The 26,036-nt window shown below is 39.6% G+C and overlaps 1 protein-coding gene across 2 annotated transcripts in view; it reads right to left on the bottom strand.

Moving 5' to 3' along the window:
* The window catches only part of il34 (interleukin 34), a 154,872-nt gene that overhangs the window by 11,237 nt on the left and 117,599 nt on the right, over positions 1–26,036 (bottom strand). The window contains exons 6-7 of one of the 2 annotated variants that reach the window (XM_088339168.1): positions 19,923–20,030; positions 17,377–17,557 (exon numbers count right to left, since the gene is read on the bottom strand). In XM_088339168.1, coding sequence (XP_088195294.1) covers positions 17,377–17,557; positions 19,923–20,030 — 289 coding nt within the window. The remainder of the gene's footprint in view (positions 1–17,376; positions 17,558–19,922; positions 20,031–26,036) is intronic. The other variant, XM_088339169.1, reaches the window with a different exon arrangement.

Raw genomic sequence — 26,036 nt, 5'->3', positions numbered from 1 at the left:
TTTGCTGTCGGGCCATTGCCACTGTCACGGTTCGGTTTTTGTTCCTCGTTCCTGGTTAGGACATTGTGTTAGTTGTCTGGAAACCGCTTGTTTGATACTTTGTTCCTGGGTTTTGTTATTTGAACACACTCGCGTTGGTTCCTAATTCCCTGCGTAATGGGTCCACCCGTAGATCAAAACACATTAAGCCAGCCAAAAATTTTAACAGCACAAAAAAGCTTTACCAGCGTAGACCCTGTCTGAACACAATACTGGGCTGAGGTAGAAAGGCGTTTTTTTTTTTAAATTGAAATTGTTCTAATAAGTGTTTACTGCTTTGAACTTGTTCTAAAAAAAAAAAAAGCATTCATTAGTGGTATATTTGCTGGAAGAGCCAAGGGCATACAGACTATTGAACTGACAACATCGATAAAGCAGTAAGGAGTGATTTTTAGATCCCTTTAACTTGTATTGGTTAACTCAGGGTTCGAATTCAACTCGAAGGAGTCCAAGTGCTAATCATTTAATTTTTAAAACTAGTTTTAGGTACAGTGGAACCTGGGTTTTCGAACGCCTCTCAGTTTGAACAAATCGGAGTCCGACCAAAGATTTTGAGAAATTCTTGCTTCGCTGTTCGGTCAAAAAAATTGGAGTTCGAACGCTGGTAATGCGTGAGTGCGTACGCTAGGGTGCCATGCTGAGCGGCGTACGGGTGTTTTAGCCCCTAATTATGCCTCCGAAGAAAGTCAGTGCAAGCAGCAAAGTTGCTACAGGTGAAAAAAGAAAAGTAGTGCGTACAACTATTGCATTTAAGAAAGAAATAATAGCAAAATATGAAGGAAGTGGAGTGTCTGATCTTGCTAGGGAATACTCCACCGTCCACCTGCGCCTTCTGCTGACCACCACAAAGGTAAGAAATCCTATTCATAATTCTTTTCTTTAATCTTTTTTTTATTTTTACACGTTCATGTTAGCGTAATCTTTCATACGGAAGATTATGATAACGCGAACGTACGATTAGCCTGGGTTAGCTTTATGTTTACGTTGAACATTCAAGTTAAACATTCAGGGTGTTGGAACGGAGCCCAACTTTTAGGGTGTTGGAACAGAGCCCCCTTTCCAATGAACCGCTCACCACTTGTTGTGGAGACCCGGGTGATAAATGACTCGTAAACGACCTGATTTTTTTATTTTTACACGTTCATGTTAGCGTAATCTTTCATACAGAAGACTACGCTAACGCGAACGTACGATTAGCCTGGGTTAGCTTCATGTTTACGTTAAACATTCAAGGTAAACATTCAAAACGATTTACATTTTAATGGGAAAAATGATTTCGGTGATCGAACAAATCGGTTTTCGAACAGGGTTCTGGAAGGGATTATGGTCGAGAACCGAGGTTCCACTGTACTTGGGTTGTGATGTGGCTGCAGTTGGTGGAATGGAGTGCGAGGTATTGCACAGAGTCAATCAGGGAAGCAAGGTTTTGGGTGCTCTGAGGAGAGTGATGAGCAACAAGAGTATGAGTATGGATGTTAAGAGGGGACCGTATGAAAGTGTGATTGTGCCGACTGTTGTATTGTGCAGAGACTTGGAGCCTGAATGCAAATTTAAGAAGGAATTTCAATGTTTTTAAGATGAAGTGTTTGAGGACTATGTTAGGAGTGACAAGATTGGATGGATTGAGAAATGAAATTGTGAGAGACAGAACTGGAGTAGTCGTGGAACTGGGCAAGCGTGTTGATAGGAGAGTACTCGGTTGGTTTGGACACATGGAGAGGATGGATGAGGAGCGAATGTTGAAGAGGATCTACAGAGCAGAAGTCAATGGAAGGAGACCAAGAGGAAGGCCGTGATTGACGTGAATGGATGGTGTTATGAGTGCACTGCAGGAAAGAGGTCTAAATATAATGGAAGCTAGAGCTCTTGTTGGTGATAGGAAGGAGTGGAGAGGTGTTGTGAAAGGATAGTGGGATCTTTAGACGTGTTCTAAGGGATGCGCATGGCAACCGTATGATGCAGCAGGGGTAAACCAGTGAAAGCTGTCGGGCCCTGCTGTTGAACAAAAGAGTGTGTTGTGTCACCCTGACCCGAGTGACAAGGGCGCTTTCTTGTGTCCCGTTTCATCTGGAGGGACAAAAGCATGACCAACTTAGGTGCCGAGGTGCCTAACTTGTTTGGGTGTTTGGGCATTTGGGTTGGCCATGGGCCAAAAAATTTTGTGTGTGTTTCAGCCGTAAAAGGGTGGCATGCTCCCTCCAGGTTGGGGATGAGATCTTGCCCCAAGTGGCGGAGTTCAAGTATCTTGGGGTCTTGTTCACGAGTGAGGGTAGGATGGAACGGGAGATCGACAGACGGGTCAGTGCAGCGTCTGCCGTCATTCGGACCCTGTACTGGTCCGTCGTGGTGAAGAGGGAGCTGAGCCGAATGGCAAAGCTCTCAATCTACCGGTCGATCTACGTTCCTACCCTCACCTATGGTCATGAACTTTGGGTCATGACCGAAAGAACACGATCCCGGATACAAGTGGCCAAAATGAGTTTCCTCCGCAGGGTGTCTGGGTTCTCCCTTAGTGATAAGGTGAGAAGCTCAGTCATCCGGGAGGGACTCTGTGTAGAGCCACTGCTCTTCCGCATTGAGAGGAGCCAGTTGAGGTGGCTCGGGCATCTGATAAGGATGCCTCCTGGACGCCTCCCTCAAGAGGTGTTCCGGGCATGTCCCACCGACAGGATGCCCCGAGGGCGACCCAGGACACGCTGGAGAGACTATGTCTCTCGGCTGGCTTGGGAATGCCTCGGGATCCCGTCGGATGAACTGGAGGAGGTGGCTGGGGATAGGGACGTCTGGGCTTCCCTTTTAAGGCTGCTGCCCCCGCGACCCGACCTCGGATAAGTGGAAGATAATGGATGGATGGATGTTCAAAGTTGTTCAATGTAAGCACCATGGGTCGCACAACGACATCAAGCCGATTGTCAATGGTTGCAACAGCTTCTGTTATCTGCACCTTCGGCTCATCCGTGTCAAACAGTTGTTGTTGGACACTGAAGGTCTCTACTGGCTCTTTACAGGGTCTCCGCTGGAAAGCAGTTCGAACTTGTTCAATCAAATCTTTTGAAGTTGCGGGCCGTCCCATTCTTTTAGCTAGGCATTCAAACCCATTCATCATGAATTTACTATTCCATCTCACTATGGACTTTCTCTCTAGTGGTTCTTTCACTAATCTTCTGCGAAATGCGCATTGAAAAATAGTCCATATTTCAGTTTTTGTAAATTGAAGCACACAAAATGCTTTTTCTGGTTGAGTGAACACCATTTTTGGGTCTCAAAAAATCAATAGCCTAACAAAAAGAAAATCTTAATGGAATCAGCTTTAAAATAGTGAAACTTTTATCTTACTACCAGTGTTCCCTTTAAGCTGCGCATGTGCGCAAACGCACACTGCTCGCACATTCTCGGCGCACAAGAAAATCTAACCAGCGCACAAAAATGAGGGCTCATCTCATCTCATAGATAGATAGATAGATAGATAGATAGATACTTTGTTCATCCCCGAAGGGAAATTCACATTTCCAGCAGCATCCCTGAGCTGAGAACAATAGAGAACAATCGAAAATAACACGGGAGCTGCTGGAGTGGCTGCCATTCGTGACGGCGCCATCTCATCAGCCGTACCGCTTATCCTCATTAGGGTCGCGGGGGGGCTGGAGCCCATCCCAGCCATCTCCGGGTAGTGGGCAGGGGACACCCTGAACTGGTTGCCAGCCAATCGCAGGGCACACAGGGACAGACAACAAAATGAGGGCTCAAAATTACTAATTAAGAAGCGACTTAAGTCAAAGTTACAGTGCATGAAGGTAAAAATACACGGGTTCCCCTGACGTTGTGTCCTAAATGCGGTATTTTGAAGTCGAACGAAGTTGAGTAAAGTTAGTAGAGTTGGTCAAGAACCGGCTTCTTCGGCTCGGCTCACTAAAAGGAACCGGCTCTTTCGGGTCCTAAACGGCTCTTCAGGTTGTTTTTGCTTCTTTAATCCCAACATGACCAAATATTAAGTAAAATTATGCACAAAATGACTTAAAAGAAGGGGGTAATAGAACAAAAAGAAAAAATACCAAAATGAAAAAGTAGTGAAAAGCTGAGAAAAAAAAGAAACAAAAGGAAGAGAAAAAAAGGAGGAAAAATGTAGAAAAAAGACAGAAAAGAAGAAAAGAAAGAAAGATAGGAAAAAAGTAATTAGAGAACAAAAAGAAAAAAGTAACAGCTCGGAGAAAATAAATACAATGAGATTTTTTTTAAAGGAATTTAAAAAAAAAAAGTAGAAAAAAACCCACCGAAAAAAGAAGAAAAAGTTTGTGTTGCATTCAAATCATTTCCAATGATATCAAGTGAATCTTGTTGCCAACATTGTACTTCCACTAAAAAATGTGATTAGGTAGAGTTCTGTATCTTACAACCGACTAAATAAGCCCCCAAAAATGTTAATATTATGCGACAAAATATATCAGGAAATAAAAAGAAATGGATATCTTGTGAAAGAATTGTAAGAACAAACGACCTTTGTAGGTTGTACAACCTTGGCAATAGTACATGAGTCAATTCATTCAAAAGAGAAAAATAATTTTGCATTGCCGGAAACTCAGCAAAATGTATTTTGATGTCAAGTTTTGGACATGTTTGATAATGACTCAGTTGCCACACTTGGGATTGCCGTTGCTCACTGTTGTTTCAAGCGTTGCTCACCGACTTTGTGTGAACGCTCAGACTCGTGGAAAATTACAGGGAACATTGCTTACTACCGTTCTCGGTTAAAGAGAAATGGGGACTTTAAATGTACCCAAGACTTTTGGAACAAATTCAAATAGTGTACGGCCAATTCAAACTTGTGTGTTCCAAGAACATTCTCCCACAGCTAGAGCAACTCGTTTTTCTTCGCGTCACATACATTTGCAAATTATTAAAGACAGGGCCTGCCGGTTGGAATTATTCACTGATCAGATAAACAAGCCATGAGTCACAAATTACATGAAACGGGGGATGCTGGGAAATTAAAGTGGTGGCCCAAACACTTAATTTTGGGATGAACAACCATAATTAATCCATAATTTGTGATTCACTCATCCACTTATGAAAAATTGTTAGTCCTTAGAGCGATGATTAAAATCGTTTTCCGTCAATTCAATCATAGATAATGTTGTTTTTTCATCAAAACATACAACATCCTCATTCAATTTTACTCAATTTTTACCCGGACCCTCCACAAACTTGCGACGATGCAACAAAACTTCATCTAATCCTGTGAGTTCAGTGGGATGGTGTGATTTCAAACCAATGTGTCACTCATCATTTGAATCAGTCACTATTGGCTAAAGTTATTCGGAGGTCAAGGGGCGGATACTTTTTATCATTTACAGGCTGGCATAGGCTTAAGCTGTAAAACAAAGCCTGCAATTGGCCGAAAAAGATGAATGTGTATAGCACGTGGTTGACGGCATACCGAAAGCATTTTTTACTATACTGTATTTGTAAATATTTTATTCTCCTGGATTTACTACACTCACGGATATAAGAGGACCATGGTTGCACATTATTATTGAACGCAGCGAATTCGGTGAGCTACTCGGGCTATATATTATCCCTGTATCTTGTTTTAGACTGAACTCGATGTTTCTGTGATAAGCGGTGCAGATAATGGATGGAATGGAGTGTCTATTTTTAAATTCAACTCAATTCCAAGTGTTTATTGTCATATGCACAGTAAAGTTGCGAGCGAAAAAGAAAATAGAAACTAAGGAATGGTTGGCATTTCTTGAATCCCAAGACTTTAACCTTCCGAATGATGGAACGATGCGTTTGAGTGACATCGTACGGACACCGCATCCGCACGTGTTCTCGACACGTATTTGCGTCTTTGCAAGCTTTCGGAACGTTAAGGGGGTAATAAGTTTGACTGAACTATCTGACTGTTTTGTCGACGTTCCCATTGTAGCGCCTTATAATCCGGTGCGCCTTATGTATGTCAAAAATAGGACCAAAAACTATTTTTTCGGGGTGCGCCCTATAACCCGGTGCGCCTTATAGTGCGGAAAATACGATAATTGTAAAAACTGGGCATGGCATAGATATAGCGTCTCTGGTAACCACAAATGGGAAGTAACATTCCCGAACAAGGATGGATGATCTTAGATCCTTTTAAGTTAAATGAAACATTTTTTTTCACCAGACAGACAATCTTGTTGCCCAGAACCTAAAATCGCCCCCGCCGTGTGGGTTGTTGGTCTTAACTTTTGCTTTTTTTCCTGTGCTGATTTCCATCCCATACTAGGTTGATGCTTCGTCCAGGGAATTGAACATATCTCTGAGTCCCCGTTCTTCTGCCAGTATGGGTATATCATTAGCAAAACGGAGTTTAGTTATTCCCCCATCTCTGACTGTAACTCCATACTCTCCAAATAAGCCAGCACTTGCAGGAAGTGTGTTGTCCGTGTGTGGGGCCCTTTTACTGTACTCTTTGCTGTTTTTTGGGGGGTTCCAACTTCCACGTATGCATAAACTGCAATAATCAAGCTTTCCTCCATTGCCAATATTTTTCCATTGCTCCTATTTGGTTTTCGCATTATAGCAGGGGTCGGGAACCTATGGCTCGCGAGCCATATATGGCTCTTTCTATGAGTATCTGTGGCTCAGAGAAAAATTTGATTGCATGCAAAATTTCGCCATACTGTTCAAAACCGGAGTTGTCTATCATATTCAGGTACAAGTAAAGCCATACCAAAGCTAAATTTGAAGGAAATACTTTGCAGTATATATAGGGCACGTTTTTCACTACAATTTACAGTCAAGGTGTCACACAAAAAAGGGGGAAAAAAACTCGTTTTGGCTGTACAACGCTAAAGAATCCTTTATTTAAAAGTTCACTATACAATCTGTGTTCAGTGTTCAGATACTTTATGATGAATCCACAGAACTGTAAATACGCCAAAACACCGGAAGAGAACTTAGTCATTTGATTGGGTGAGTGGGAGGGATGGGTGGAGCTATGCAAAAAGTACAAGCATTCCCTCCCATCTCTCGCCAAAGGTAAGCACATAAGGCTCCCTATTCTCAGAATGCTGTGACGTTTTTACAAAATAAATGCTTGCATCTGGTTTTGAAACCAATATGTAAGAAAAAAAGGGTCAAAAGGAGTTTAACCGATCTTGAGTAATTGCAAGAAAGAGACAAGTTTAAAGTGGTCTGTTTGTTGAATTTGGGACAGGGGCTCTGGCATTATTCTCTTTTCATAATTTTTATCAAATCATCAAAAATAAATGTGCTGAAGACTAAGCTTTTGTCTGGGGCGCCGGTTTAGCAATTTAGTAAATTTGTCTCATAATATATGGTGTGGCTCTTTCCCAAAATAAAATTAATATTTTTTGCTTTTATGGCTCTTTGAGTCAAAAAGGTTCCCGACCCCTGCATTATAGACTCGTCCGGCATAATATTTGCAATGTGACCCAGTGGCCTGCAGTTAACCATTCTCTACAATTACTGGCTATCCCCGACACCAACCCGCGGAAAGTTGTTTACTAAATATCGTAACCAGGGTTGGGTAGGGTTACTTTAACTGGATTACTTTCAATGACTTTTGGATGACTCCAATACCAAATATGCTAATAAAAGACAAAATAAACTAAATATGAATCAAATTATGACTCACAACACGTGGTAAGCTTTCTTTTCTGGCTTGTCGGCAGTAACTTAGGAGGTAGAGCACTCGTCTTGGGATCAAGGGATCCCAGTTCGAAACCCGGCTTGTCCGTGTTACATGTCGAAGTGTCCTTGGGTAAGACACTGAACCCTAATACCCCCGATAAGCAGGTTAGGCCGCTATTGGGAAATGTGGAGCACATTGTAAAGCGCTTTGGGAAGTCATTGACTTGAAAAGCGCTATAGAAATGCAGATCATTTCATCATTTCATTTCACCTTTAGTGAGACGGTAGCGGTGTAAAAAAAAGAACAACAAAAAAAACTTTGGTTTTCCTTCCATGCAGTCATGTATCAAATGACCCATGTCTGTGGCCTGATGGTTGAGGACTCCTGGATGACACAAAGCCCATTTTTATGTAGATTTTCACAGAATTGTGTATTTATTGCAGTTACTTGCACAATCAAAGGTATAAAATTTCAGGTTAATTGATCTCAACTTCGACTCCTTTCTGCAACAAATTTACAATGAAAAAACCAAGACTTTCATCGCAACTTTCTCAAAAAACTGTCATGCCAGCTGACTGAAATAAAGAGAAAACCACCCACATCTTCATTCAGTTGGTCAGCACAACAACAGTGTTCTCGTTTGCCCGCGTCCCTGCGTCCTAGACGCATCATTTTTGCTGGGGACGCATAGTCTCAAATCAACGTACGTCCCTGGGACCAGTGTTCCCTCTAAGCTGCGCGCGTGCGCAATTGCGCACTGCTCGCACATTCTCAGCGCACAATAAAATCTAGCCGGCGCACAAAAATGAGGGCTCAAAATTACTAATTAAGAAGCGACTTAAGTCAAAGTTACAGTGCATGAAGGTAAAAATACATGGGTTCCCCTGACGTTGTGTACTAAATGCGGTATTTGGAAGTCAATGTTGAACGAAGTTGAAAAGTAAAGTTAATAGAGTTTGTCGAGAGCCGGCTTCTTCGGCTCGACTCACTAAAAGGAAACCGGCTCTTTCGGGTCCTAAACGGCTCTTCAGGTTGTTTTTGCTTCTTTAATCCCAACATGACCAAATATTATGTACAACTATGCCCAAAATGACTTAAAAGAAGGGGGGAATAGAACAAAAAAGAAAAAAAATACCAAAATGAAAAAGTAGTGAATAGCTGGGAAAAAAAGAAACAAAAGGAAGAGAAAAAAGGAAGGAAAAATTTAGAAAAAAATGCCAGAAAAAAAGAAAAGAAAGAAACGTAGGAAAAAAGTAAATGGAGAACAAAAAGAAAAAAGTAACAGCTCGGAAAAAATGAATACAATGAGATTTTTTTAAAGGAATTTAAAAAAAAAGTAGAAAAAAAAACACGGAAAAAGGAAGAAAAAGTTTTTGTCGCATTCAAATCATTTCCAATTATATCAAGTGAATCTTGTTGCCAACATTGTACTTCCACTAAAAAATGTGATGAAGTACAGTTCTGTATCTTGCAACCAACTAAATAAGCCCCCCAAAATGTTAATATTATGCGACAAAATATATCAGGAAATAAAAAGAAATGGATTTCTTGTGAAAGAATTGTAAGAACAAACGACATTTGTAGGTTGTACAACCTTTGCAATAGTACACGAGTCAATTCATTCAAAAGAGAAAAATAATTTTGCATTGCAGGAAACTCAGCAAAATGTCACTTGATGTCAAGTTTTGGACATGTTTGATAATGACTTAGTTGCCACACTTGGGATTGCTGTTGCTCACTGTTGTTTCAAGCGTTGCTCACCGACTTTCTGTGAACGCTCAGACCCGTAAGGAAAATTACAGGGAACATTGGTGCACACCAAACTTGTACATTTGGTCCCCAAACATTGTAAAGAGTAGTCGGGTTCATCGACATTACTTTTTTGGCATTCTTGTTATTTTGGATTTTTGTCAACAATAAGATTCCCACAGCTTGTTACCTTGAGATTGGGAGTATTGAAATATATGAAATACGGTCTATTAGTTTCTGTGAAATCCGAATATCTAAGCACACCTTTGGGATGGCTCATAGTCATCCGTCAAAATGAGAGAAATTGAACTTAAGGGACCTTTATGATGATATTTTATGTACCGTATTTTCCGCACTATAGGGCGCACCGGGTTATAGGGCGCACCCCCAGAAAATAGTTTTTGGTCCTATATCTTCCATAGAAAAGGCGCACCGGATTATAAGGCGCTACAATGGGAACGTCGACAAAACAGTCAGATGGTTCAGTCCAACTGATTACCCCCTTAACATTCCCAAAGCTTGCAAAGAAGCAAATACGTGTCGAGAACACATGCGGATGCGGTGTCCGTACGATGTCACTCAAATGCATCGTTCCAAATATCATTCGGAAGGTTAAAGTCTTGGAATTCAAGAAATGCCAACCATTCCTTAGTTTCTATTTTCTTTTTCGCTCGCAACTTTACTGTGCATATGACAATAAACACTTGGAATTGAGTTTAATTCACTCAACTCATCACAGCAACGTCAAGATCGTTCTAAAACAAGATACCGGGAAAATATAAAGCCGCATAGCTCACCTAAGTTCTCACGTTCAATAATGATACGCAATCATGGTCTTCTTACAACCGTGAGTGTCGTAAATCCAGGAGAGTAAAATATTTACAAATACAGACTAATGAAACATGTTTCTTTATGGCGTAGTTTAGCAAGCTTGCTATTCAGTCATCTTTTTCGGCAAATTGCAGGGTTTGTTTTGTTCCTCTAGCCAATCCGAGGCTCCGAATAACTTCAGCCAATAGCGATCGATTTAACGTATGATTGACACATCTTTTTCGGCCAATTGCAGGGTTTGTTTTGGCCCTCTAGCCAATCCGAGGCTCCGAATAACTTCAGCCAATAGCGATCGATTCAAATGATGATTGACACATTGGTTAGCCAATGAAACGCCGGTATATAAATCCCAGCATACACCGCGGACTACTCCACGTTCGAGGGAAAATCTAGTCGGCGGCTGTTGCGTAAATTGCGAGACCTTGCGATTTAATATTGAGCCATATATAAGGCGCACTGTATTATAAGGCGCATGGTCAGCTTTTGAAAAAAATTAAGACTTTTAGGTGCGCCTTATAGTGCGGAAAATACGGTATTTGTATTACAATAACTTTGGAATGTCACGCTTCTAAATATTTTTGTTTTTTATTTACAAGGATTTGGATGGATACTGAATGTAATAGAGTGATTGGTGAGTACGTGCTGGACAGTAGGGCTGTTACAACAAAAACTTGGTTACACAAAATGTTATGCAGTGCACATTAAATGTATTAAAAAAAAGGTCTTTCTCTGGGAACTAAGCAGATTTTTTTCTATTTTCTATTTTTTTTGCAGTTGGGTTCCCGAAAAGAGCGCTGGGCACAAGACACTTTCTTGGGCTATTTTTCTGGTTTAGACAACCCACTCTCATAGGCATCATTGTAATTACATATACTGGTATATATATGTAATGGGTGTAATAATAACTTTTGTTTTATTGAAATTCCTGCTGAAATATGTTGTATAGTTTTTGTGTAAGTGTCCTGCAATGATGAGTCCAACAGTGCCACCTGCTGGTATGGGGTTGGGTTTGGTTTGGCTTTTGACATGTGACCGGAAGGCGGGTTTTTGGCAGTCTACAACGAGCTGCCAACGGTAAGACACGATCTTTTGGTGCTCCGCAAAAAGTTAATTTTAAACATTAAAACCACAGCTGACAAATCGCTCAACATGCACAGTAATGTGATTGATGTTGTCAAGCTGTTTGGATTTATTTTGGTTTTGTTTCTGTCGCCTTTTATGTTAGTTTTGCTAATTCCCCTTATAGAGATCAAAGCCAGCAGAGAAGCTTACCACGTGTTGTGTTGTGACTCATTCATTTGCAGGTAAATTGTACCTGTTTTTATACTCATTATTGTTATTATTTCTATTTTCTCATATACAAAAAAAGGATGATGTTGGTTAAAATTCAGTTTAAAGGAAAATATGTTGAATTCATTGTAAACGTCAAAAAAAACCCACTATACAATCTCTTGTTAAAAGTATCTTGTTAAAATGGATGTAAAAAAATACTGTGATGGTTGATATTCTAAAATGTATTTCATGTAAACTGAAAAGAAAGCTCTTTGATATGTTTTGGGCAGTCTACGAGTTGCCAAAGAGATCTAATAAGGACACCTCAAACACCTCACCTTTGGGTAACACCTAGCTTATGCTATTGTTTGATCTGTCATATGTTGTGCATCGTTGAAATGACCAGGGTTGGGTAGGGTTACTTTAACTGGATTACTTTCAATGACTTTTGGATTACTCCAATACCAAATATGCTAATAAAAGACAAAAGAAACTAAATATGAATAAAATGACTTAATTTTGTGCAGGCTTGGGGGAGTAACGGAATACATGGAACGGCAAAAATGATGTTTGGATTTATATTCATTTTGTTTCTGTCGCATTTTATGTTAGTTTTGCCGGATATCTAAGAGATCAAAGCCAGGAGAGAAAGCTTACCACGTGTTGTGACAAGGGTTGGGTAGGGTTACTTTAACTTGATTACTTTCAATTACTTTTGGATTACTCCAATACCAAATATGCTAATAGTAGACAAAATAAACTAAATATAAATAAAATGATGACTCACAACACGTGGTAAGCTTTCTCTCCTGGCTTTGATCTCTTTGATCTCCGGCAAAAATAAAATAAAATGCAGGGTTGGGTAGGGTTACTTTAACTTGATTACTTTCAATTACTTTTGGATTACTCCAATACCAAATATGCTAATAGAAGACAAAATAAACTAAATATAAATAAAATGATGACTCACAACACGTGGTAAGCTTTCTCTCCTGGCTTTGATTTCTTTGATCTCTGGCAAAACTAACATAAAATGCAGGGTTGGGTAGGGTTACTTTAAATTGATTACTTTCAATGACTTTTGGATTACTCAAATACCAAATATGCTAATAAAAGACAAAAGAAACTAAATATGAATAAAATGATGACTCACAACACGTGGTAAGCTTTCTCTCCTGGCTTTGATCTCTTTGATCTCCGGCAAAACTAACATAAAATGCGACAAAAACAACATGAAAATAAATCCAAACAGCTTGCCAACATCATTTTTGCCGTTCCATGTGTTCCGTTACTCCCCAAGCCTGCACAAAATGTAGTCATTTTATTCCTATTTAGTTTCTTCTGTCTTTTATGAGCATATTTGGTATTGGAGTAATCCAAAAGTCATTGAAAGTAATCCAGTTAAAGTAACCCTACCCAACTCTGAAAATGAGCCAAGTTATTTTGGGAGGTCTCCACAGCAAAGAGCTTATAATTTATAATTTGCGGGTTTACTAGCCAATAGTTTGCAATGACGCGCAGTATCCAAATTGTCAGGCCTCAACCGCAAAAGTGGTTTATAGTTTTCACGTGTTGTTGCATTTAGTCTTTCGGTATCTACTTGTATTACCAAAACGCTGTCTAGAATCAAGTGCCAATCGGGATACGATAGAATAAAAAGAAAATCAGAACTCAGTAATTGTATAAACATAGACGAAAAAGCGATCAAAAGACATTTCCCAGTCCATTAAGTTTTACTTTTCTTATTGGTAGTCGCTGTATGCACCATTACCTTGTAAATCATTCAACAGTCTTTATTCCACAGTTGCCGGTACTACATTTCTGTCTTAAGAAGGGTCAGAGGCAATTTTCCCTCAATCGCGCACTGCTCGCACGTTCTCAGCGCACAAGAAAATCTAGCCAGCTCACAAAAATCAGGGCTCGAAATTGCTAATTAAGAAGCCAATTAAGTCAAAGTTACAGTGCATGAAGGTAAAAATACAAGGGTTCCCCTGACGTTGTATTCTAAATGCGGTATTTGGAAGTCAAGGTCGAAGTAGAACAAAGTTGAGTAAAGTCAGTCGAGTTTTTCGAGAACCGGCTTCTTCGGCCCGGCTCACTAAAGAGAACCGGCTCTTTCGGGTCCCAAACGGCTCTTCGGGTTGTTTTTGCTTCTTTAATCCCTACACGACCAAATATTATGTTAAATTGTGCACAAAATGACTTAAAGGAAGGGGGGGGGGGAATAGAACAAAAAATAAAAAAAATACCTAAATAAAAAAGGAGTGAAAAGCTGAGAAAAAAGAAACAAAAGGAAGAGAAAAAGGAAGGAAAAATTCAGAAAAAAAGCCAGAAAAAAAGAAGAGAGAGAAACAAAGGAAAAAAAAGTAAATAGAGAACAAAAAAAAAGTAACAGCTCGGAAAAAATAAACACAATGAGATTTTTTTAAAGGAATTAAAAAAAATTGGAAAAAAACAGGGAAAAAGAAGAAAAAGTTTGTGCTGCATTCAAATCATTTCCAATTATACCAAGTCAATCTTGTTGCCAACTATCTATCTATCTATCTAGCAATGGTCTGGCAACGGGCAGTCCCAAAAGGAGCGTTTAAGTACTCCAAAAGCAATCAGTCCAATGCGTCTCAGCTGGTGTCAAGGGGCGGGGCCAGCTGGGCACCATGACAACCGTGCAGGACATGACAGCAAGTCCTAATTCACATCAGAAAACTGCCTGTGTTCTCAATCCATCCAATTATACCAAGTCAATCTTGTTGCCAACATTGTACTTCCACTAAAAAATGTGATTAAGTACAGTTCTGTATCTTACAACCGACTAAATAAGCGCCCAAAAATGTTAGTATTATGCGACAAAAGATACCAGGAAAAAAAAGAAATTAAAATCTTGTGAAAGAATTGTTGTAAAAACAAATGACGTTTGTAGGTCGTACAACCTTTGCAATAGTACATGACTCCATTCACCAGGATTGTTATCAAACTCCCGCACAGCTTCCTAACTATTTGAAAATGGCTGAAATCACCTGACTTGGAAAAGAAATCCTCCAACATTCAGGTCATGGTCAATAAAATAAGCTAAAAATAATGTATTTTTCTTTCTGTGCGGCCGTGTACCAAATGGCCCAAAGCCCGGTTGTGGTCTGCGCCCCGGCGGTTGGAGTTCCCTGCTTTAGTCAACTGGGCTAATCGGGTTAGTGCGGGGGCTGGCAACCTGCGACTCTGTAGTTGCAAGCGGCTTTCATACCTGTCAACCTGTAAGTTTTTGCCGTACAAAGTACGTTTATTATGCATTTTAAGACGTGTACGACGTACGAGAAAATCCGTACGGAAATACACAAATTTGTCAATGATGGGTACCATCCGGTATACACCGACTATCAAGAAACGGCAAATCAATCAAGTCAAACGAGTTCGCCGCGGTAGCCTCTATCTCGGTATCGTTTTTTTTCGTTGCAAACGAAGTGAGCGGTTTGATGTAAATGTGCATATGCGTCTGCCGCCTGGGGATTTCCCAACATGCATCATTCCGTGGTAGTTGTGTACTGAAAGGAAGTCCGTCTCTTTTTAGAGAACCGGCTTTTTCGGCTCAACTCATTCAAGAGAGCCGGCTCTCAAACGGCTCACTTGCTTTGATGCATTATGTTACGAATGATTATGTTGTATAAAGAAGTTAAGAAAAAAAGGAAGTATAAAAGGAGAAAATGAAAAAAGACAGGTTTGTGGTTATCCTTTTAATCAGTATATTACCAACAATAATTTAATGCAAAAAATGAATTAATAATTTGAATAAGACTTAGACTACTTAATTATATTTGCATGTACTTTTTCATTCTACAGTGAACGTCGAAGCTACCTTATTTTTGAACTTCTTTTAATAATAAACCTCATCCATGTCGAGCAACTCAGGATCTCACAACAAAATGTTAATTAACAATAAATACAGGGTTGGGTAGGGTTACTTTAACTTGATTACTTTCAATGACTTTTGGATTACTCCAATACCAAATATGCTAATAAAAGACAAAAGAAAGTAAATAGGAATAAAATGACTACATTTTGTGCAGGCTTGGGGAGTAACGGAATACATGGAACGGCAAAAATGATGTTGGCAAGCTGTTTGGATTCATTTTCATTTTCTTTCTGTCGTATTTTATGTTAGTTTTGCCGGAGATCCAAGAGATCAAAGCCAGGAGAGAAAGCTTACCACGTGTTGTGAGTCATAAGAAATCAAAAAAGTATGAGGGACATTCAAGTACCATATTTTTCACATCATGGATTATAAGAAGCACAAAATAGTCTTTTATATTTTTCATATACAAGGTACACCAGACAGTAAAGCACATGAAAATAAGACTGGGACAAGAGTTACGGTATTTATTAGTGTATAACCAATGGGCTCAGTACGCAATTACGGTATATTTTAGTGTAATGATTCATGAGCCGAAAAAGCCGGTTCTCTTAAAAGAGATGGACTTCCTTTCACTACATCAAACCGCTCGCTTCGTTTACAACGGAAAAAAACGTTACCGAGATAGAGGCTACCGCGGCGAACTCGTTTGACTCGATTGATTTGCCGTTTGGTGATAGTCGTTGTATACCGAATGGTGCCCATCATTGACAAATTTGCGTTTTTCCGTACAGATTTTCTTGAACGTCGTACACGTCCTAAAATGCATAATAAACGTACTTTGTACGGCAAAAACGTACAGGTTGACAGGTATGCAACTAGAATATCATCTTTGCTCCTAATTTTTGGACTCTAGTACTAAAAAGTTGAGTCAAAGACCTTACAACATGTTACATCACCTGTGCATTGTTCATCAAAATGTTTTAAGAGGCTGAAAACCTGCACTGATGCAGTTGTTTTTTTTTCACACAACTTTTTAAAAGTAATTGAAAGTAATTCAGTTAAAGCACAGGTGTCAAAGAGGCGGCCCGCGGGCCAGATCAGGCCCGCTAAGGGATTGAATCCGGCCCGCGAGACAACACTCAGAGAAGCGCAAGAGAAAAACAAGCTGCAGGTTGAAATATGTCCACTTGATGTTGCCAAAGCCAGGTTCCTCTCACAAAGACACTGTACTTGTATTTATTTATTTTCTCTCTCTCTCTCTCTCTCTCTCTCTCTCTCTCTCTCTCTCTCTCTCTCTCTCTCTCTCTCTCTCTCTCTCTCTCTCTCTCTCTCTCTCTCTCTCTCTCTCTCTCTCTCTCTCTCTCTCTCTTCTCTCTTTCTCTCTCTTTTCCACCCCTTTTCTCCCACTCTCTGTGTCTCTATTTTTCTCTTCCTTTGTTGCATTTTGTCTCTTTCTCGCTCCGTGTCTTTTTAACATCATTTGCTCTAACTTCCTTTTTTCCTTTCCTCTTTCTCTCTCCCTACCCTATGCGCTTTATTTTATCTTTTCTCTCCTTCTGTCTTTCTATTTCTCTTTAATTTCTTTCTTCCTCTCCTTTTCGTTCCCCCTCTCTCACGACTTCTGCGTTTATCTCTTTTGTTTCTCACGCTCTCTCCCTCTCTCTCTTTTTCTTTCTTTGTCCGCCCTCTCTCCTTTTCCCTCCCTCTTTCTCTTATTTCTTTATCTCTTTTTCTTCCTTTTTAATCTACTAGTCCGGCCCCCGACAGAATGTTTGTTCTATCGTGTGGCCCCCGAGTTAAAATGAGTTTGACACCCCTGAGTTAAAGTAACCCTACCCAACACTGCCTATAGGATACCTGCTTTAATACATCTCATATATAAATAAAAATGAGATGACTTCGCCCAGAGATATGCAAATGTGCTCAAAACTTCAATGTCACCAGGATATTTCTATCCATCAAGAAAAAGGAAAACAGAAGAGGCATGAGGACGCAAATGTCTTCTACTCACTGTCCTGTGTTTCTGTGGTGGCAAAGCATTCACTGAAGAGGCAATGCATGGTGTGACAGAAATTGTCCAAAAGGGATTTTGGAGTAGCGAACCTCCAACTGGCCTCTGGCACTCTGTCTGATTCTTCTGTTAAACAATCCCAAATGTCTTGGATTGCACCGGGAAGCTCTTGCTGAAACACCTGTACACAAACCACCATTTTTTTTTTGTTATTTCTGCATTTAAAATATATATATAACTCATGTTTGCTTCCACCAATGTGTTGCAAAGTTATACTGTATATATACTGTAGCCATATCCCCCTAGTGCACAAGTGTCAAACAGGCGGCCTGTGGGCCAGATCAGGCCCGCTAAGGGATTGAATCCGGCCCGCGAGACAACACTCAGAGAAGCGCAAGAGAAAAACAAGCTGCAGGTTGAAATATGTCAACTTGATGTTGCCAAAGCCAGGTGCCTCTCATAAAGACACTGTACTTGTATTTGTTTCTCTCTCCCTCTCTCTCTCTTTCTTTCTTTTCCACCCCTTTACTCCCACTCTGTCTCTTTCACTCTCTGTGTCTCTCTTTTTCTCTTCCTTTGTTGCTCTTTGTCTCTTTCGCTCTCGGTGTCTTTTAAACTTAATTTGCTCTAACTTCCTTTTTTCCTTTTCTCTCTTTTATCTTTCTCTCTTCATACCCTTTGCATTTTCTTTTCTCTTTTCTCTCCTTCTGTCTTTCTATTTCTCTTTCGATTTCTTTCTTCCGCTCCCTTTCTTTTCCCCCTCTCTCACAACTTTTTATCTTTTGCCCCCCCCTCTCTCTCTCTCTTTCTTTTCCACCCCTTTCCTCCCACCCTGTCTGTCTTTTTCACTGTCTCTGTCTCTCTTTTTCTCTTCCTTTGTTGCTCTTTGTCCCTTTCTCTCTGTGTCTTTTAACCTCTTTTGCTCTAACTTCCTTTTTTCCTTTTCTCTCTTTTCTCTTTGTTTTCTTCCTACCCTTCGCACTTTCTTTTCTCTTTTTTCTCCTTCTGTCTTTCTATTTCTCTTTGGATTTCTTTCTTCCTCTCCCTTTCTTTTCCCCCCCTCTCACAACTTTTTATCTTTTGTTCCCCTGCCCCCACCCCCTCTCTCTTTCTTTTCCACCCTTTTCTCCCACCCTGTCTCTATCTCTTTTACTCTCTGTGTCTCTCTTTTTCTCTTCCTTTGTTGCTCTTTGTCTTTTTCGCTCTCGGTGTCTTTTAAACTTGATTTGCTCTAACTTCCTTTTTTCCTTTTCTCTTTTCTCTTTCTCTTTTCCTACCCTTTGCGCTTCCTTTTCTCTTTTCTCTCCTTCTGTCATTCTACTTCTTTTTGGATTTCTTTCTTCCTCTCCCTTTCTTTTCCCCCTCTCTCACAACTTTTTGTCTTTCGTTCCCCTGCCCCCCCCTCTCTCTTTCTTTTCCACCCCTTTCCTCCCACCCTGTCTGTCTCTTTCACTGTCTCTGTCTCTCTTTTTCTCTTCCTTTGTTGCTCTTTGTCCCTTTCTCTCTCTGTGTCTTTTAACCTCTTTTGCTCTAACTTCCTTTTTTCCTTTTCTCTCTTTTCTCTTTCTCTCTTCCTACCCTTCGCACTTTCTTTTCTCTTTTCTCTCCTTCTGTCTTTCTATTTCTCTTTGGATTTCTTTCTTCCTCTCCCTTTCTTTTCCCCCTCTCTCACAACTTTTTATCTTTTGTTTCCCTGCCCCCCCCCCCCTCTCTTTCTTTTCCACCCTTTTCTCCCACCCTGTCTCTGTCTCTTTTACTCTCTGTGTCTCTCTTTTTCTCTTCCTTTGTTGCTCTGTGTCTTTTTCGCTCTCGGTGTCTTTTAAACTTGATTTGCTCTAACTTCCTTTTTTCCTTTTCTCTTCTCTCTTTCTCTTTTCCTACCCTTTGTGCTTCCTTTTCTCTTTTCTCTCCTTCTGTCATTCTACTTCTTTTTGGATTTCTTTCTTCCTCTCCTTTTCTTTTCCCCCTCTCTCACGACTTTTTATTTTTTGTTTCTCACGCTCTCTCCGTCTCCTTCTTTCTTTGTCACGCCCTCTCTCCTTTTCCCTCCCTCTTTCTCTTATTTCCTTATCCCTCTTTTTCTTTCTCTTTAATCTACTAGTCCGGCCCCCGACAGAATCTTAATCTTGGACATCCTGTTGACATTTTATGCCAATTTTTTTTCCAAAAACACTACATAAAAGGCCAAATAGACTAAGAAAATATCTCCCACGTATCTAAATAAAATTGAATTTGTAATTGTAATTTGTAAACTAAAACGTTAATGTGAACGAGCGGAAAGTCGAGCAGCCTGAGAGAATTTACCCCATCGACTCTAGACTCCAGTCCTAATTCAGTCATAAAAAGTCCAAATTTTGTCTGCAGATAATGACCCCGTGGGGGCCATTCCCTCTATTCATTCTAAATCATCATAAATAGGATCAATGTGACATGCCCTGCTCTTCCAAATGCCCTCAAAGCCTCGCATTCTGAGGCAAACTCGATTAGGAGTCAAATTCCTTCAAGTTGTCATTTAATATGTTGGCGAAGCATGACCGCTGAATTACCTCTGGAGGATGCGACTCCACGAAGACTCCCTCAGCGTCCTGCAGACGTCTCTCCAACTCTGAAGTATAAGGACGGGAAGGATGTCTCTCTGGCATCACTCGGATTATCTGGCGGTTGGATTTGGATGGAAGTTACTTTTGTATACATGCTAAAATGAGATATACAAAGTGGGGTATGAAGGATTCCGTCTGTCAGGCCCAATATGAGCTGAGTGTTCCATGCAATGTCCAAAATCGGATGCAATCAATGTTCCGTCTAAGCTGCGCGCGTCCACAATCGTCACAAGAAAATCTAGCCAGCTCACAAAAAACAGGGCTCAAAATTGCTAATTAAAAAGCGAATTAAGTCAAAGTTACAGTGCATGAAAGTAAAAATACACGGGTTTCCCTGACGCTGTGTTCTGAATGCGGTATTTTGAAGTCCAGGTCGAAGTAGAACGAAGTTGAGTAAAGTCAGTAGAGTTTTTCGAGAACCGGCTTCTTCGGCTCGGCTCACCCTTTCGGGTCCTAAACGGCTCTTCAGGTTGTTTTTTGCTTCTTTCATCCCTATATGACCAGAGTGACATGGCTGCTTTCTTGTGTCCCGTTTCATCTGGAGGGACAAAAGCATGACCAACTTAGGTACCGAGGTGCCTAACTTGTTTGGGTTTTTGGGCATTTGGGTTGGCCATGGTCCAAAAATGTTTGTGTGTGTTTTTTTGCCATTTTACCCCTTATATTCTTTGTTTTTGTATGTTTGTTTTGCTGTCGGTCACCCCTCTTAAGGGATATGACCAAGGTAGATAGATAGATAGATAGATAGATAGATAGATAGATAGATAGATAGATAGATAGATAGATAGATAGATAGATAGATAGTTAGATAGATAGATAGATAGATAGATAGATAGATAGATAGACAAGCACTTTACCCAAAACACAAGCACTTTTCAATCTTTAAACACAGTATTAAAATCTAAGCATCTTCAAGGAAATTAGGTATCTGCATGTACGGGTGTAATAATAACTTTTGTTTTATTGAAATTCCTGCTGAAATATGTTGTATAGTTTCTGTATAAGTGTCCTGCAATGACGAGTGCCACCTGCTGGTATGGGGTAAGGTTTGGTTTTGGCTTTTGACTTGTGACGGGAAGGCGGGGTTTGTTGGCAGTCTAACAGCGAGCTGTCAACGGTAAGACACGATCTTTTGGTGCTCCGAAAAAAAGTTAATTTTAAACATTAAAACCACAGCTGACAAATCTCTCAACATGCACAGTAACGTGATTGATGTTGTCAAGCTGTTTGGATTTATTTTGGTTTTGTTTCTGTCGCCTTTTATGTTAGTTTTGCCGGACGTTGCATGTTGTGCTAAAATGCTAATTCCCCTTATAGAGATCAAAGAAATCAAAGCCAGCAGAGAAGTTTACCACGTGTTGTGTTGTGACTCATTCATTTGCAGGTCAATTGTACCCGTTTTTATACTCATTATCTATTTTCTCATATATATAAAAAGGATGATGTTGGTTGAAATTCAGGCTAAAGAAAAATATGTTGAATTCATTGTAAACGTTGAAAAACCACTGTACGATCTCTTGTTAAAAGTATCTTAGTAAAATGGATGTAAAAATGTATTGAGATGGTTGATCTAAAATGTATTTTATGTAAACTGAAAAGAAAGCTCTTTGATATGTTTTGGGCAGTCTAACAGCGTTGAAAACGAGATCAAAGCCAGCAGAGAAGATTACCACGTGTTGTGACTCATTCATTTGCAGCAACTATAATAAAAACTTCATCATCCAGTCCAGCGTGAATGTGGATCTTTGGTGGGACGGGTACACCGCGGTTACATGTACAAACTCTGATAATAGAATTGTGGAAGATTTCAACTCGGAGCAGGTGAACAAATCGACGAGGGATGAGAAAAAAAACGCAGGAATGTATTTTATTTCAAAACTCTTTTTGGAAGACTCGAGGACACTGCAATAAAATTATAATTGGAAGGTTAAAAACACACACAAAATACAGATGTAAAATCTGGGGGATCGTAACACCGAGCAGATGTGTTTCGAGTTTGCCTTTTAAGAAAGAAATAGGATTAGTTTTGTGCAGGTCGGATGTGTTCCAGAGGAGGGGAGCCAGGGTTGGGTAGGGATACCTTAACTTGATTACTTTCGATTACTTTTGGATTACTCCAATACCAAATATGCTGATAAAAGACAAAAGAAACTAAATATGAATACAATGATGACTCACAACACGTGGTAAGCTTTCTCTCCTGGCTTTCATCTCTTTGATCTCCGGCAAAACTAACATAAAATGCAGGGTTGGGTAGGGTTACTTTAACTGGATTACTTTCAATGACTTTTGGATTACTCCAATACCAAATATGCTAATAAAAGACAAAAGAAACTAAATATGAATAAAATGACTACATTTTGTGCAGGCTTGGGGAGTCACGGAACACATGGAACGGCAAAAATGATGTTGGCAAGCTGGGTTTATTTTCATTTTGTTTCTGTCGCATTTTATGTTAGTTTTGCCGGAGATCAAAGAGATCAAATCCAGGAGACAAAACTTACCACGTGTTGTGAGTCATCATTTTATTCATATTTAGTTTCTTTTGTCTTTTATTAGCATATTTGGTATTGGACTCATCCAAAAGTAATTGAAAGTAATCTAGTTAAAGTAACCCTACCCAACCCTGATTTCAGTCTCTGCTTTGAGGATGGACCCAAGTGGTGAGAAAGCTAAAACCAATGCATGGGTGCTCAAAATAAGGCTTAACAAAACCAGGAATAAAGTAATAAACGAACAAGGGGGCAAGAAAAAAATGACAGGTTAAAATAAAAAAAATCAGACCTGACCAGGGTTGGGTAGGGTTACTTTAACTGGATTACTGTACTTTCAATGACTTTTGGATTACTCCAATACCAAATATGCTAATAAAAGACAAAAGAAACTAAACGTGAATAAAACCACTAAATTTTGTGCAGGCTTGGGGAGTAACGGAATACATGGAACGGCAAGAATGATGTTGGCAAGCTGTTTGGATTGATTTTCATTTTGTTTTTGTCGCATTTGATGTTAGTTTTGCCGGAGATCAAAGAGATCAAAGCCAGGAGAGAAAGCTTACCACGTGTTGGGAGTCATCATTTTATTCATATTTAATTTATTTTGTCTTTTATTAGCATATTTGGTATTGGAGTAATCCAAAAGTCATTGAAAGTAATCCAGTTAAAGTAACCCTACCCAACCCTGAGGGGAGCAATGTGATATCAGTGATAAGGCAGGCATGCGCAAGGTTAAGCTGGGAAAAAACGAAGGTCTAATCATGCAGCACGAGATGTTAATTTCTGTTGAGTCCATTAAGTATTACATTCAAAGTAAGCAGGAATCAGGATTTAGAAATACAGGGTGTTCCAAAACTCTTGGGCTTAACTGTAAATAGCAGCAAGATAAAAAATGTGCCATTTTAAAGCTAATTACATGAATTTTTTTTGCAAGCTTTTAAAATTTTTTTTAAACACAACTCATTTTTTCATTTTTGGTATTAAATGTGTTAACTGGTTTTCATCCGTCTTTGGGTTTAGGTTGACAAGTGTAACGACTTAATGTTTTCCACCCCAAACAGCTCTATAAGCAATATAAGATAAAAGCAGATAGGCGTTGTGAAAAGGGAATCATAAGGGCTCTTTGAACTCAAGTGGGCATTGCTGGTACATACCTAATAGGAAAAATATTTAACTTCTTAAGGACACCTCAAACAATGCACCCCACTGTTGAGATTTGGTTCAATGAGAAACAAAATATTTATCATGAGCTTACTTATCAGCTTTTTGGACAAGATTGTCCATCTGCCTGTGTCTGTCTGTTTGTGTTTTACCTATAAAATGTCAAAGACACGCAGGTTTCTTGTGAACAGGATGGTTCGGTTATCCATCTTTCTTGAGCACAGATTCAGGGTTGGGTAGGGTTACTTTAACTGGATTACTTTCAATTACTTTTGGATTACTCCAATACCAAATATGCTGATAAAAGACAAAAGAAACTAAATATGAATAAAATGATGACTCACAACACGTGGTAAGCTTTCTCTCCTGGCTTTGATCTCTTTGATTTCCAGCAAAACGAACATAAAATGCAGGGTTGGGTAGGGTTACTTGAACTTGATTACTTTCAATTACTTTTGGATTACTCCAATACCAAATATGCTAATAAAAGACAAAAGAAACTAAATAGGAATAAAATGATGACTCACAACACGTGGTAAGCTTTCTCTCCTGGCTTTGATCTCTTTGATTTCCAGCAAAACGGACATAAAATGCAGGGTTGGGTAGGGTTACTTGAACTTGATTACTTTCAATTACTTTTGGATTAATCCAATACCAAATATGCTAATAAAAGACAAAAAAAACTAAATAGGAATAAAATGATGACTCACAACACGTGGTAAGCTTTCTCTCCTGGCTTTGATCTCTTTGATTTCCAGCAAAACGAACATAAAATGCAGGGTTGGGTAGGGTTACTTGAACTGGATTACTTCCAATTACTTTTGGATGACTCCAATACCAAATATGCTAATAAAAGACAAAAGAAACTAAATATGAATAGAATGATGACTCACAACACGTGGTAAGCTTTCTCTCCTGGCTTTGATCTGTTTGATCTCCGGCAAAACGAACATAAAATGCGACAGAAACAAAATGAAAATAAATCCAAACAGCTTGCCAACATCATTTTTGCCAATCCATGTGTTCCGTTACTCACCAAGCCTGCACAAAATTGAGTCATTTTATTTATATTTAGTTTATTTTGTCTTTTATTAGCATATTTGGTATTGGAGTAATCCAAAAGTCATTGAAAGTAATCCAGTTAAAGTAACCCTACCCAACCCTGGATCTGATCTTATTTTAGTCTCTGTCTTCGTCCCCAGCTTTAGAAAATCTTCTTCATAGTCTCTTTGCACCACAACTTTGGCAACATCCCTTCTTCTAAAATCTTCTCAGACACTAGCAACAATTTTTCCAAATTAAAGCAATCAATTTACCATAAATTCCGGACTATAGAGCGCACCTGATTATAAGCCCACCCACCACATTTTAAGAGGAAAACCGATTTTGTACATACACAAGCCGCACCTGTATATAAGCCGCATGCACCCACATTTAAACACCAAATTAACCCAAACCCGACTTCAAGTCCCGCGATTGAAACTAAATGTCCTTCATTAAAGTCCACAGTCCAAAAATCACAGCCGGCAAAATGAACGGAAAATGATACCGGTACTTAAGGTTTGATGCAGACCTGCAGAGTCTGGGTCCCGTTGAAAGTAATCCAAGAAAAATAGTGTCTATTTCCAAAGGTAAGGGTGGGAAAAATATATCAGATGAACACATTTACTCACGCAACTCCTTTTTCTTTCACCAACTTTTTACCCCCTCTTCTTTCCTTGTCTGTCCCTCACCTTTAGCGGTCCCCACTTGAACCCGGCACCCCGCGTTTGTTCCGCCCCTCATTTTTCTATCACCCGTGCAAAACATATCAGAATAAGTGTCTAAAATAAATACAAATAAATACATTACAAAAATATACAGTTGCAAATACATATTATACATGGGTTACACACATTTACAAAGAAAGACGGTACACCGAGAGAGTTTTCAAAGCTTTAATAATAATAATTTAGCTTTGACAGGGCAGTTAATGGTAGCAACACTCGAGCGCCGCTAGCGGCCGTTAGAAGAATGACATAAATTCATCACTGGATAAGCCGCAGGGTTGAAAGTTAGGGAAAAAAGTAGCGGCTCATAGTCCGGAATTTACGGTAATCAACCAATTTCAGTAGCTTCTTAAGGGTGTTTCTTCTGAACAGCGCTTTTTATTTCAACAAGTGGATCCGGCCACTTCCTGCTGAAGTTGTTGTTTTTTGCTTCTTGCATTAGTTTTTTATGCTATTGGCTATATTACGTAACATACCCTCAGTGGCCACATCAAATCTCCAATTTTACCGCTAGAAAGACGAGGAAGTGGTTTCTCAGACCTTCCTTGAGCTGGGATGTAATAGCCATGTGTCTGTTCGAGACATTGTCTTTGTAGTCTGTGAGTTTGCCATGATTGGGATCAAAAAGGAGAGAA

This window comes from Urocampus carinirostris, chromosome 7 (genome assembly GCF_059441175.1).
Source record: "Urocampus carinirostris isolate Australia breed hairy pipefish chromosome 7, RoL_Ucar_1.0, whole genome shotgun sequence".
In the NCBI taxonomy this organism is placed as follows: Eukaryota; Metazoa; Chordata; class Actinopteri; order Syngnathiformes; family Syngnathidae; genus Urocampus; species Urocampus carinirostris.
Note: the sequence above shows the minus strand (reverse complement) of the source record. Positions and strands in the feature narration are given on the sequence as shown.